The sequence below is a fragment of the Nestor notabilis genome, unplaced genomic scaffold, assembly GCF_000696875.1.
Source record: "Nestor notabilis isolate BGI_N333 unplaced genomic scaffold, ASM69687v1 scaffold528, whole genome shotgun sequence".
Classification (NCBI taxonomy): Eukaryota; Metazoa; Chordata; class Aves; order Psittaciformes; family Psittacidae; genus Nestor; species Nestor notabilis.
This window is the reverse complement of record NW_009939410.1, coordinates 75,245-88,861: the sequence shown is the minus strand read 5'-3', so window position 1 is coordinate 88,861 and position 13,617 is coordinate 75,245. Positions and strand designations below refer to the sequence as shown.

Sequence of the window (13,617 nt, the reverse complement as noted above, 5' to 3'; positions counted from 1 at the left end):
ACAAGTGCAAGAGCACCTAGAGGTTAGCTCTAGTTCAAAAGCTACCTGTTATTTCTCCCAGGCACAGCAGAAAGCATACTAGCTATATTCCTGATTCAAACCCAGGAAACTACGTAAGCTGTCAGTACCAGATTGCTATTGGAAACACAGTGTCAAGCCCTGGCCAATTTTATGAAATTCAATACACCTTCCTCTGCATACGAACAAGCCTGTATATACAATATTTTACAGCAGAAAACTAACAGCCCTTCTATCAGCTGAATATCTAGGTCCCCTTGGAAACCAATCTGTTACAAGAACTTCAGGGATAACAGAAAATACATTATATAGCAATTTTACACAGTTAATTTGTCTTCATTAGGTAGTAAACAGAAAATGAGCTTTCACTGTTTCTAGGTGAGGTTTTAAAGCCCTCCACCTTCTGGATCACAGCACTGTGGCCATGGTGTGTTTTAATTCCTGTTAAACACTCAAGTCCCCCAAAAAAGAAACCTCACCAAAAAAAAAAAAAAGACAAAAAGAAAAAGCTTTGAAGAACTACCGTGGACAAAATATACCATTTTAGAGTAGGGTAAGGACTAGGACACAATGTAATTATTGCGGTATGGCGGTACCTTGACTGGCCAGCAATATGCTAAAATTACCTCTGCAAGATTCGCATGCTTCAGATTAAATGTGAATGCTGATGAAAGTGAGTTTAAAACACCTGCGACCTCCCATCTGCTCTAAGCATGGGGTGAAAGGGTTCCATCCCGTTAAGCCTATTGCTTTTATAGAACCAGTCAACCATTTAATACGTGCCTGAATTCAAATTACATACTAAAGCATTTACTTGCTATCCTTGATCCAACAAATGTGAGCAAAAGACTGAACAATGTGGTGTCAAAATTGTAACAAGCTTGAAGTTACTGAATGGACAGACTATTTTTTGTATTGTAAGTTGTCTTTTTTTTTGGTAAGACAAAAGCCTCTGGCACAGAATCAGAATTGGTACTTGAAAAATATTTGTACAGCAGTACAGAAAGTTGTCTCTACGCTACAGTTTATTTTTTTATAGATATTAATATATTCTACGTGCTGCATTAGGGTCCTTTATCAATTAATAGCTTTACAAATATTAAGCCATAGTAATATTTAACTCAACCAACTCAATCTTACAAGTCTATCAACAAACTGATCACATGTACAAACCGGACACTGTACAAATAAACATCTGTAAATCTATATCACAGCAGGCTAATCACCGGAGGAAGACATTTTTCTGTGAAGCTGAATCACCCATCAGTGCCAAATGACAAAGACCTCTAGTTCAATATTGACAGTAAGGAACACTACAGCGGTAAAATTTAAGTTCAGTCCCCAGAGAACACACTAACAACCGAAATGAAATGGCTAAAGAGTTGTTAAGTATGCAGGCACAGGTACAATGATTTCTGTTAAACATTTAGACCACAGTGGCTTCACAGCAACAGAAGTTATTTCCTCATCGGTAGTTAAGAGAACACACTGTTATTAAGATACTATTCAGCGGTAAATACCAATTTTAATGCTTCCCAGTATAAATACCAGAGCAGTATCCTCATACCCATGTCAAGTATAAGTTAATTTAATGAATAAAACCACATTAATTGCTGCCAGGCCTGTAAGATCGTTTGCATGTGTATGACTATGAACCTATTTACAATGCAAATGTGAAACAAGCACATAAGATTCTGATACTCCATTTTCTGAGCCAGTTGTTAGGTGCTTGAGATGGCATTATAAAACATGCTTATAACTATAATTCTTTAAATCCTTAAATTATGTCAGACCACTGACCAATAGTTCATTGCTCACATTTAAAAACTTAAGACTTTGTAATCAAAAGCTCTTTTTCTGTGTTGATACAGTATGTCACAACAACCTCAAGTAATACATTTTTTTCCCCGACCAAAATGCACAGTCTGATGGTGACTGAAGTCTCATAAATAAAGTCTGCAACCTCATGGAATTAAATTATAAAAATACAAGTTTTAAATAAATCTGGTATTAATTTCTAATAAATTCTTAGTGTTGCTGCTATTAAAAAAATGACCCTAATTATCCACAATTTATTTTAAAACGAAAATTATTAATGTGTCCAATACAAATTTAAAAATTACTGGCTAAAGACACTGATATCAGTGGGTGGGAAGCAGTCCCCATCTTCTGCAGGTAAGGCCTTCTATTCTCATAGAATTATGATGTACAGTTGTCTACCTACTGTTAAGGAAACACATATTACTTCAGTCTCCGAAACTTACATACAAGGTATTTCCGATATATAAATATATACATAAACATGCCATAACAAACATTATTACAAATGGAGTAAATACAGAAGCTGAATTTTAGATATAATCTATTTCATATATTACAATGCAGATAACATCAGGAAATTACACATTTTCAAATGATTGCCTTCATCAGTGAGATTTGACAAAATTAACATGTTGAATCAATTAGCTGTGAACTGTGAAGCTGTATTGCAACTGTACATCCATAGCTTGTTCTCTTACCACACGTTTCGGGACTCCATTTTAATTGGATTATAGAGAAATACTTGGTAGAAAAATAAATCTCCCAACAAATGAAATGCAAACTAATCCCTGCTCCCCAGACTCAGACCTGGAACAATTCAAAGTATTTTAGTCATTCTTGGTAGCTAAATGCATGGTGAACAATGTAAAACTAGATACGGTGGATACTATTTGTTGTCCACAGTAGCATTTGTCTGTTCCTCTCAGTGCCAAATACCAGTGTTCTTTAAGCTTTTTTTTTTTTTCTCTTTTTGTATGTAATAGAAAAAAAAGGATGAAGAATCAGGCCTCAAATATGAATATAGAATACAGAATCTGTGCAAATTTAAGGTCTTAATTCTGTATGCCCTCCCTGCCAGATATTGCAGATGACGTTTGTAAAAAGAGAAGAATTATTTTTCAGTAAGGGTGTACAGAATTGAGGTTTCATTTCAGGTTTATTTTCTTCAACTAAGTTAGGGTCGCACACACACACACAAAAACCCCTTTCACACTACCCAAACTGCCAAAGTAATGTATAACCAGAAAATTTTGGTTACATTTTTGTACCATACCAGATTCTCAGAAAATATGACCGCTTCTGTAGTTTTTTCCTCAAAACTGGACAATATTTTTTTAAGTGATAGAAAATGATATTAAAGTTTGTTTGTAAAGGTATAAAATAACTAGATGTACCATAAACAAATAAATAACTGCTTTTCTTTTCCAGAGCAGTACATATAACAATACATTCCCCTAAGTCATATAGTTATCATTTACAATAGACAACTTAATTTTACTAAGGATGCGAGAAATAATAGAATACAAGGCACAATCATTAAATGGAATTTCTTTAGGGTGTATGTTGACTTATGTCAGCGTGATATACCATAAAAAGTGCAGAAAAACACAATGTGCAATGAGACCACTGTATAAAACATGATTGCATAAAAAGTGATTTGGCCTTTTAACCTTAATAATTGAAAATAACCAATCTTCCCCTTAAAATTAAACTATAAAGTATGACATTTTAAAATTTATTTTCAGTTCTAGTGCTATCTAAAAAATCCTGAAAAAAATTTATACCTGGGTAATATTCTATATGTATGTGTTCATGTATATATTAATATATACACATACACTCTTCTTTGTAGGTCATTTTAGCCTCTTCAGCACGTCTGAAGTTGTAGAAACAACAATCAATCTGGATCAGAAAGTAAACATCTTCATTCCATACCTGTCCTGTAATTTCCTTGAATCCTTTAACCAATTATTCGTTTTGTCTAAAACATTTCTGTCAAAGGACCCCACCAGTGCATTATTTTCTACCAAAAGTACCAAAAAGGATACATTTCAGAACAATGTTAACAACTTGCTATTTAAAACGATATACAGCTTTTATCACTGCAAATGGTATGCTGTACTGACACTCGGAAAGAAAAAAAGGCTCTCCACTGCACTGATTCTCAGTCTTTGGCACAATAAACAGAAATTTAGTGATTGATACAAGAATCAAGGTCTGAAAAATTAGACATTAGTCAAACTCTTTCCAATGTGGATATATATATATATATTTGTGATTACATTTTTGCTATGTTTGGCAGAGCTTGGATAAACCCACAGCCTGTGCTAGGCTTCCTTTGCAGTTGAACGTTCCATCACAATTAAAATTAAGCATTTTCAGATTAGCAAAGTTTGGTATTTTTGTATTTAGTAGAAATGTAAGTGAATTTACTGCCACTTTTTGACAAAATCTGCCTTCCTACGCAACTTTACTTTACAATCAAGGTGTACCTTGCTTGGTTAAAAATAGACTTCTGCTTTCAGTTTGTGGCATTACAAGTTGTTACCATCTGTTTCTTTATTTGTGTAAGGATACTACACACTACTCAAGCAGAGTAGCTCTCAACTCTGAACGTCAGCCAGAAATTGCTTTCATTATTCTCAACTGTGAACAAAATGACTGTTGAAATGCATAACCTATTTGGAGGGCAATAAATAGCAAAAGTTTAAAATATATATTTCTTTCAAAGACTGCTCTTTCAGTTTATTTTTTTTGCTAAATTTTTCTCCTCAAACCAGAACATACTCTTCCAACCCATAATAGCAGCAGGGAAGCAGAAGTCTGTTCTGCCATTCCTTAACTGTACCTGCTTCATAGCATTCCGAAGTAAAACCCCTGGTAAAAAATTACCAACCAATTAAATTAGCTTTTGCTTTTTCAGTCAACTTTCGGACTCTGCCTCTGCTAGATGTTCCAAAAGTTAAGGAGGTGTCCTCAAACAATAGCTGCCTTTGCTCTTCCTCAGAGTCATCTTCATTGTAAAAGGCTGTCCTCCTACCCTGGTTTCTAGTTCTCATGTGAGGTTCAGAATCTTTAAGCTCTTCAGACCCCTCCTCCATAGGCTCATCTATCTTTTTCCTCCTGCTTCTTGTTTGCATTTTAACATTTGCAGGAACTAGGAGGTCCGAGCCTGGCTGATGGGTCTTTATCTTCCTTTTTGGCTTTCTACCCCCACGGCCTTTTTTATGTAACAAGTCTTCCTTCATATTATTTTCAGAAAGAGAATTGCATGTAGTAGAAGCAGAGGCCTCTTCTGGTACATCCCTTGTGGTCTGGATTGCATTCTGCTCTGCAACCTTCTGCTGTTCAACAATTTGTAGCTTTTTTGGTTTTCTGCCTCTTTTCTTGTGCACCACCTCACAGCTACTGTTGTTAGTCTCCACCTTTGGCTTCCGTCCAGGACCTCTTTTAACGGGAGGTTTCGAAGGCTGTCCACCGTGTCCATTTACCTGGATGCTTCCTGATGCCAAAGCATTATTCTTGCAATCTGCTGTAAAGAAACAAGAGTACGTATCATATAACAGATTTGGATTTACATTCACTTTCACGCTGCCTTAATAAAATTCTTACTAAAATATCTGAATGGATTCACAGTGATTGACAATCTGTCAAAATCTAAGAAACCCAAAGTAGAGGTCAAAGAGCTTCATTCCAGTACACAATGAGGACTAACTTCTAGTTGGGTTTAGCTCAAGGCAGCTTGAAGAAAAAAACAAAACAAACTCCTCCCTCCACAAAAACAAACAAACAAACCCCATAAAAAACTGGGGGATGGGGAGGGAAGAAGAAAAATGGGAACGGCTCAAGAGTTGTTGGCTGATACATCCCCAGTGGACTAAAACTTGCATTTAGTATCTGCAACTGCAATAAGCTGCTCAAGAAGCATTGCTGTAAGGATCAAGAATGCTTCTCAGCAGGACATTTCTGAAGAATGCTACCTCTTTCAGCTTGAGGTAGCATCCTTTACAGCCAGCTCATTAGACCAGGGTTATTTCAACAATAAGCCAGGAAAAGGGTAGAAACGTGGGAGACACACATACACAAACACACACAAAGGTATGTCATCTGCACAGATTTCTCACATTGACAGACACATGGCAGAAGGTATTTGCTTGGAGACTTTCATGTGCTATGTGTTTTTCTTAGGTGACTGGTACCTAACTTCCTCGTGGGGCATGTCACAGGACCTCTTACAGAGGTGTTCTGATATCACAACCCTTGCCTAAAATGTGGCCAGGAACAGACTCACAGCCAGCATGACAGTTCACCTGGTCCTTTGATGTAACATCCACGCACAGCTCCTGCTGTGTTCAAATGTGCTACATCACACACTAAAAGCACAGGCCTCCACTGCCATGTGAGTGGGTGTGCAGGAGAGCCACCTCTGACAGGACCAAACATCCAATCACATAATGGGTGTATATTTAGTCACATAATATGCTGAGGCTTTTGTGAGAAAGCTTGCAAGGAATGGACAATTTACCAGACCACAAGCTGCTTTTTCAGAAGCATGTAAGAGTAAGAAAGAACGGGTAATCCTCAGGGAGAGGAAGACTACAAGGAGTAACCAGATTAATTAGGCAGGGCCCAATCTGCAGACTGCTTTCCATCTTCAGAGAAAAGATGCTTAGTGGATCTAGCTGCTTCACAGAAGCTTCATAACAGTTCAAAGCTCCTTCATTAACAGGAAGGATTTTGACTAAGAGATCTTACTTCAGTCTCCACAGAGCTTTAAGGTACTCAGACTCCAAAAGACCAAGCAAGTTCAGCTAGAAGACCACATAAAACTAGGTCCGATCAATCCTATGACATAGGATTGATACACTAAAGAGAAGCAGTAAACACTACATAGTTCCATTTTGCTGTGGCAAAAAATAAAAGAACAAAGTTGCAGCTGGGATACTCTGATTTTTTGCTTGTGGTTGTTGTGGAGTGTCATCAACACTCAGTGTTACTGACCCAAACATAACCCACCTAAATTTTACTAGGTAAAACCCACAGGCTTCAGTGTGTGACCCTGCAGAAATCTGCTTTGGAATCCGAGAACTCATAATATGACCCTTGTAATAATTTAAATGAAAGTACAGATATCAAAATTAGCTAGACGGCAGTTATCAAACCATGGAAATGGTGTTAAAAGTAGTCAAAACTGTGCCCATTTATCAAGAAGGAACTAAGCGTGACTCGGTTGTTCTATTGGACTTCCCTATTCTGCTAAATCATAATGTATACTGATTTTTCCCACCCCCAAATTCTCACAGTTAAAGTACACCACTACAGCCACTACATCAATAACTAGAGGGGACAAATGTCCCAGAGAAACTCCGTACCTTGTTGATTAACAGTGGTAGATTTTACTTTGCGCTTGACTTGCTTCTCTTTCTCAGGATTCTCTCTTGTGGAGTTATTCCTAGTGTGATGACTGTAATCAGATTGAGTAGGGATTGATACAATATTCTGGTTCTTGGAATGTTTGGTCAAATTCTCCAGTACTAGAAGGACAGAAAAAAAAAAAAAATAATAAAATTTTTCTAGTCAAGTAGTTTATATACTGCAATCATTCTGATCTGGCTAAAAAGGAACTCATGTTCTACTATAAACAAACAATTCGAATCAGTGATCTAGAAGTGAGAAAGCTTCCTGCATAAAACAAGACAGCCTAACTTGCTGAGTTTTCCTCTGAAGAACCTCAAAGGCCCAGCAGCTTGAAAACAGAACCAGTCTTAACTGAGACAAATACACTGGGTTTCCAAAAAGCAAGTTTTATGTTTAAAAACATTCACAGTTTAAAAGACCCCAACAAAAAACCTCCCAAACCAGTAAAAAAAACTTGCCTGACTTTCCTGACCCTGCAGTAGTATTAGACTTTGTAATTAAAGGCTTTATTGTTAAAGGCTTTGCTCCCGAAGAAGTAGATGGTTGCTCTGTAACAGCCACTTCTGTTGTTCCCCTATTGCTTCTAGTCCGCACAAGGGAAGAGGTTTCAGCCGCTTTTCCATTCATCTGAGGTGGAGCATGTCTCAGTGCTGTTGACCGTGCAGGTGCAGAAGATGAAGAAGTGGCAGCAGTTTCTGCCTTCAGCTGAGGTTTTATTAATCTCCTCTTCCTTTCAGGGCTGCAAAAGGAGTTACAATTTGGATCCTGGATGACCACGTTTTTACTCCCACATCTGAGACTGTGGGAGTAAAACAATCATCTCTGTATGAAATATGTTCAAAATATGACATTTACTGTGGAAATTCATGTAGTTGTGAGCCTCCAAAAAGTGAATCTTTACAATAAATGCTACAGCTACATGACAAAGCATGATGCCATCACTACCCTAACGATGCTGTTTTACTGTACATGTTTAGCAGTTATTTGAATTTTAAGCACTTACACTAGGATAGCTCTAAGTAAAGTTTTAAACTCTTCCACATCATAGGGACTTGCATGTCAAAGCTATCATTCTGCAATACAGGGAACAGTAAAGGAACTATTATGGAAAAAAAACCCAAACACCACATCAAGTTCTACTGCTTAGGTATGTCAAACTTGCACAGCATTTCATGAATAATGTACAGGAATTAATGTACCTGGATGCAACACTACTGGAAACTGAGCTGCTTCTACTTCTTTTTTTCCTTCGTTTCTTTATTGTATTTCTTTTATGAAAGCGTAGGGCAGATTTATAATCCGATAAAATAGAACTTATGTGTTCTTCAAAGAAAGCAGACAGGCGCAAACTCATGCTGTAGATCTAAAAAGAAAAGCCAATAAACAAGCAAGTTGCATACTTTTCCAAAGCATCGCTGTACTTATTTACCACTGAGCAATAGCTACAAAAGTAAACTGATGGATATGGAAATGTTTAAGGAAATTTACAGTCTGTCTCAACAAATTTAAATTAATCCATGAGTAGGTTTAACTATTTTTGTGCCTTTGACAAGCGTGTTACAACTGAAGATTACACACAAAAGGAAAAATTAGAAAAGCCACCTTTTCAACCGCTCCCTTTCATCGGCCTTTCCAGAAAGCATCCCTTTCTGGCTTCAGAAGAAACCACAAAGAAAGATCCTTAATGGAATTTTACTGTATCATACCAAGGGTCAAGAAATATGATTTTCTTCTTTATTAAGTTGCACCCTTATAACCTGCATTTGAACATCAGTCTCTTCCTTTTATATGGATGAACTGATACTACCAGTGAGTTGTTTGCAGTAGGTTCAATGCATGTATTAGAATTACGTAGGTGCTGATTCTCAGGCAGCCCCAACAGTGAGTGGGATTGTCTATTACTGACTGGAGATCAATCACTGATCAGTCCTTCTTGCTAGTCACCTACTAAGGAAATTTGTCCCTATGTTTCAAGACAATAAAGTCCTGATGATTAATTTGCTATTTAGAACAGCCAAACATAAAAGCTGTTAATAATAACTCTAGTTTAAGTAATGCACATTACTAGAAAAAAAGCTACACAAAAGCCTTAAATGTGTGTATGCTTACATTTATAAAACCTTCACTGCTTACAGATACTGTACCGACAAGTCAATTTTAGAGAAGAGCATTATTAACTCTACCACTGGCAGGGCATTTCAGTATCCAGAAGAATGGCTTTGTAGGTTCATGCTTTATGTAAACAGTTTTGTTTCCCAGAAAGTCTAAGTGCTTCATTACATTCACACCGCATATTGATGAGAAGCACGGAATTTCATTATCCCCTGTTCTCCATACCTGTGTATTTCAGTTTGGGGCAACCTCCAAAGTGAAGGAGTTTAGGGCTCCATATGCGTGTTTTGAAAATCTAGTTTCTTCACAAAAACATCAGTTAAATTCCACTACTGTACCCACGATCATGTTTCTAAAGATCTTTCTTTCAATGTGGCTCTTCCTTTAGATCCACTTTCAAATACTTACTTTTGAAACATACCTGCAGAACATCAGAACTTCAGGCATTTAAGCAGCACACATTCCTTTAAAACCCAAAACTATACTACTTTCTCAGAAATATTCCTGTTTGAAGATCAGGAATAATTAAACTTGTTTTTAAAGTAATCTCTCTGTTAGCAGTGTCTTTTTTTTTTTTCTGTCCTGTATTTTTCAGATATAAGTATTCTTTCAAAGAAAAAGAAGAAAGAAAAAGTCTTACCCTTGATCTTTTACTTGGTGTATAGGCCTTGGAATTGCTGAAAATAAGTCTCACATCTTTACATAACTCCATCGGTGACTCATAGTTGCCAGCTTCCAGTGTTTCTCTAACAGTAGCAAAATCCATAGGAGTGTCGATAATATCTCTGTAATCCTGTTAGGAAATAGCAAAGCCATGTATTACAAACTCTTTTTTTCCCCCATGAGTCTTAATGTATCACTTTTATTAGGATGCATTTGCAAACCTGTTCAAAGCAAATGTCCTCTTAAAGTAGGTATGCAGGGCAATTTGCTCCTTTCCACTCATACACAACATAACTCCTCAGGAGGATCGAGGATGGAAGTTAACTGATACAAGATTTAATTAATTTTTAAAACAGATTTACTGAAATACAGAACTCAAAGTTTGCATCCTAAGGGCTGTATTACTGAAACACACTCATGAAGATAACTGTGATACGAAAGTCTGACTACAAGCTTTCTGGGTGGCTTAAGAGCTCAAACTTGGTACTAAACCTAACACCGTTTTTACATATTAGCTTTAAAATATGGAGTTTTGACTATTTGAACCTGACCAGAGGCTTAGCACATCCCTGCTGAAACCAGAGTAGTTTCCCAAATGCAGACCTGACAATTTAGGGAAATAATATTACAGTAATGAAAACTCCACAGGCTTAAATGGGACTGCATTCAAACCAATGACAGAACTTTTCTTAGGCTATGGAAGAAACAGAGGAATTCCAAATGAAAAATACTTCAATACCAAAATGAAGCAAGTAAGTTAACTTAATCCATGAGAGCAAAGAGAACCTGTGTGAGTGCTTATGAACATTAAACAAGTTTGTGACATCAGGAGCAAAGTGTTTCATGCCTAAGCCTAATAAGGTGCTCTGTCTCTCAGATCATTTGAGGGTCTCAAACACAAAGGGCCACTTGTAGTTGGCCATGGCATAAAGCTTAGTTACTTATGGTGCCCACTGGCTGCAGAAGTGTCAAGACAGACATACCAGTGACTTCTGAAAGAGAAGTGTTTCTTTTCTCTAATTGGGACGATTCATTTCCCCCATGTTAATCACCTTAGTGGTATTTTAAACAAGACCTTCAGATACACCAGAAGGAAAGCATGCAAACCCTTTGGCTTTGTTACTTAAACTAGCCTAAAAGGCTAAAACAGATCCACAGCAACAAGACTTTCATGCTAAAATATTCTGAAGTTACAAACTAGCTCATAACTATCTGAACTCCAGTGCAATCACCCAAGCAGAAAGCAAAACTGGGGGAAGTCATCGTTACTACAGTTAATGGTTCACTACAGTCCTTCAGTGGGTACTTTTTCTGCATCAGGCCCATATGACAGATACGAAAATTAGTTTTTGTTCTTTTGAAAACAAAAGATGACCCATGACAACATTGGTCACACGCAACAATCAAACACATGTACTTCATAGATCACCATTTTTCACCCAGAAAAGGAAAGACACATCTTAAACACTGCAACTTACTTAACACAGGCATCCCTGAATACAAAACATTTTGCAACTAAAGTATAGCATAGAAGTACAGGGTTTTTTTAAATTACTTTAATTAAATGACAGCCAAGCACTGACAGAACTGGCTGAAGTTAAGAGTTGGAAAAACGGTCACAGTTTAAAAAAAATAGGAACCAACCACCTAACAACTGGATTATAACCAGCCTTCCTGTTCTGAAATACTCACTGGATATTCAAGGAGATCCACTGGTTGTCGAAATGGTTCAGAGTCTTCACACTGAAAAATGAGATTCAGCAGCTCCTGGCATTGCTTCTTCCATGACTGAATGTCATATGACTGAGCTCTATTACGTAGCCGCCGCTTTGGCTGATGATCCTGAAATGACAATGTTACCTCGTATATATTAAACAAACTACCTGTTCATACAAAATCTAATGGAAAAGGTACCTTGCAGGATATGAATTCTAATTAAAGAATTCATGACATGCAGCAGCACAGACAAAAAATGCTTTTGCACTGAACAGATCACTAGAACAACACGTCACTTTAAGGTTCAAAACTTTCCAAAAGCTTGTATTAAATGGTAATAAAAACACTCTCAGTTTTGCATTTCTTCGTTTAACCAACGCTTGTCTAATTATTTGTAGCACTGTAAATCATTAAATAAAATTTACCTTTCTTTTTCTAGTGGAAGTTCCTGGCACATTTGTATCTTTCTCTTCTTCCTTTGAGCAAGATAATGAGTCGCATAAAAAGGTTAAAAAAATATAAGCACATATGAGTAGGTGAGTTCTTTTATACTTCATTTATAATTTGATATTCTACAGTTCTATCCCTGTCCCTCTGGGAAGCATTTCATGTGACTGCCAGTTTTGAGAACCTCTCAGAATTCTAAGCAGCGTCTAAATTTTCCAGAAAGCTGCTAAAGCTCTCTGCATTAAAGGAAAGGAGCCTGAATTTTACCCAGTTTCCCAGTTGACAAAAAGAATCTTAACTGACAGAAACGTACACCCCACTCCCTTAGAGCAACTGAAACTGGTACTTTTGTATCCATCAGGACAGAGACAGCAGTCCCATTTCTCCAGTCAAGCAATGCCAACATCTTAAGACACAATCACTTACCTCATCAGAGTCAGACAACACTTTCTTCTTCATTGCATTGTATAATGGAATTATATCATAGCAACTCTGGTCTCTGTGTAGAAAGAAATACACACTAACATTTATTTTCCATCTTCACCTATGGGATCAACTGTATTATGCCTGAGATAAGGAAAATGTTTACAAAGCCATTCCCAAATAAAATGATAGTGTTTAGTGCTGTATGAATACTAAGAGGACTGCAATAATGAGAAGAGCTTATCTTCAGCTCAGAAAGCTGTAAAATACCTCTGCACTCTGTAAAATACAGACCATTTAGCAGTGTCAATGTTTTAAAATTAAAAATTATAATCCTTTACCATGAATGCATCAGCATTAGAAAAATCTAACACTATACCACATGAAGGGCTCTGAGGCCCATCTAGATTTGTAAGAAACAGTACAGTGGATTTAGTGTACAAAAGTGCAATTTAATACATTAGCACCCACAATGTAAGACATCTGAAATGTAATGTTTATTTGTGTAAGGACTAACACTGTTATTGTATAAACCTGCATAATTAAATCAGCAAAACAAACACTGATTTTCAATTCTTGTATAACACAGCAAAGTCCTACACAAAAGAAAGTCCAAAGGTGTTCTACTATATAGCCATAAAAACCACCGGAAAAACAGGAGTAAACACTCAGCAACTTTACACTGGAATTGCAATCCATAATACAGGCTACTATATTTAATTGTAATTATCACTAGAAGAGCTAGGGGAGAAAAAGGTGAGAAAAAGATCAAGCAACACCCCCTTCCCTATTTTCTGCTTTTTAAAAGACTTGGGTAATTTAAGAGCCTAAGCCTTGGATTCTCAGACGCATCTAGGTATTTCGCTCTTGTTAGAACCAAGGGGTTTGCCTTCCATGGTCTAGGCCTTCTGCCCCACGCTAAAAAAAACTGTCTGGGCTTTATGTGCATTCCTAGTTCACTTACATTGGTATATTAACAAACACAAGCTATAGGCCATT

The 13,617-nt window shown here is 37.0% G+C and overlaps 1 protein-coding gene across 1 annotated transcript in view; it reads right to left on the bottom strand.

The window, feature by feature from the left end:
• Positions 1 to 4,156: 4,156 nt before the first annotated feature.
• Positions 4,157 to 13,617, bottom strand: part of PHIP (pleckstrin homology domain interacting protein) — a 74,524-nt gene continuing 65,063 nt past the window's right edge. Inside the window, exons 27-34 of the mRNA XM_010019829.1 lie at positions 12,622 to 12,694; positions 12,174 to 12,224; positions 11,725 to 11,865; positions 10,010 to 10,162; positions 8,457 to 8,620; positions 7,716 to 7,996; positions 7,212 to 7,373; positions 4,157 to 5,371 (exon numbers count right to left, since the gene is read on the bottom strand). Coding sequence (XP_010018131.1) covers positions 4,728 to 5,371; positions 7,212 to 7,373; positions 7,716 to 7,996; positions 8,457 to 8,620; positions 10,010 to 10,162; positions 11,725 to 11,865; positions 12,174 to 12,224; positions 12,622 to 12,694 — 1,669 coding nt within the window. The 3' untranslated portion in view covers positions 4,157 to 4,727. The remainder of the gene's footprint in view (positions 5,372 to 7,211; positions 7,374 to 7,715; positions 7,997 to 8,456; positions 8,621 to 10,009; positions 10,163 to 11,724; positions 11,866 to 12,173; positions 12,225 to 12,621; positions 12,695 to 13,617) is intronic.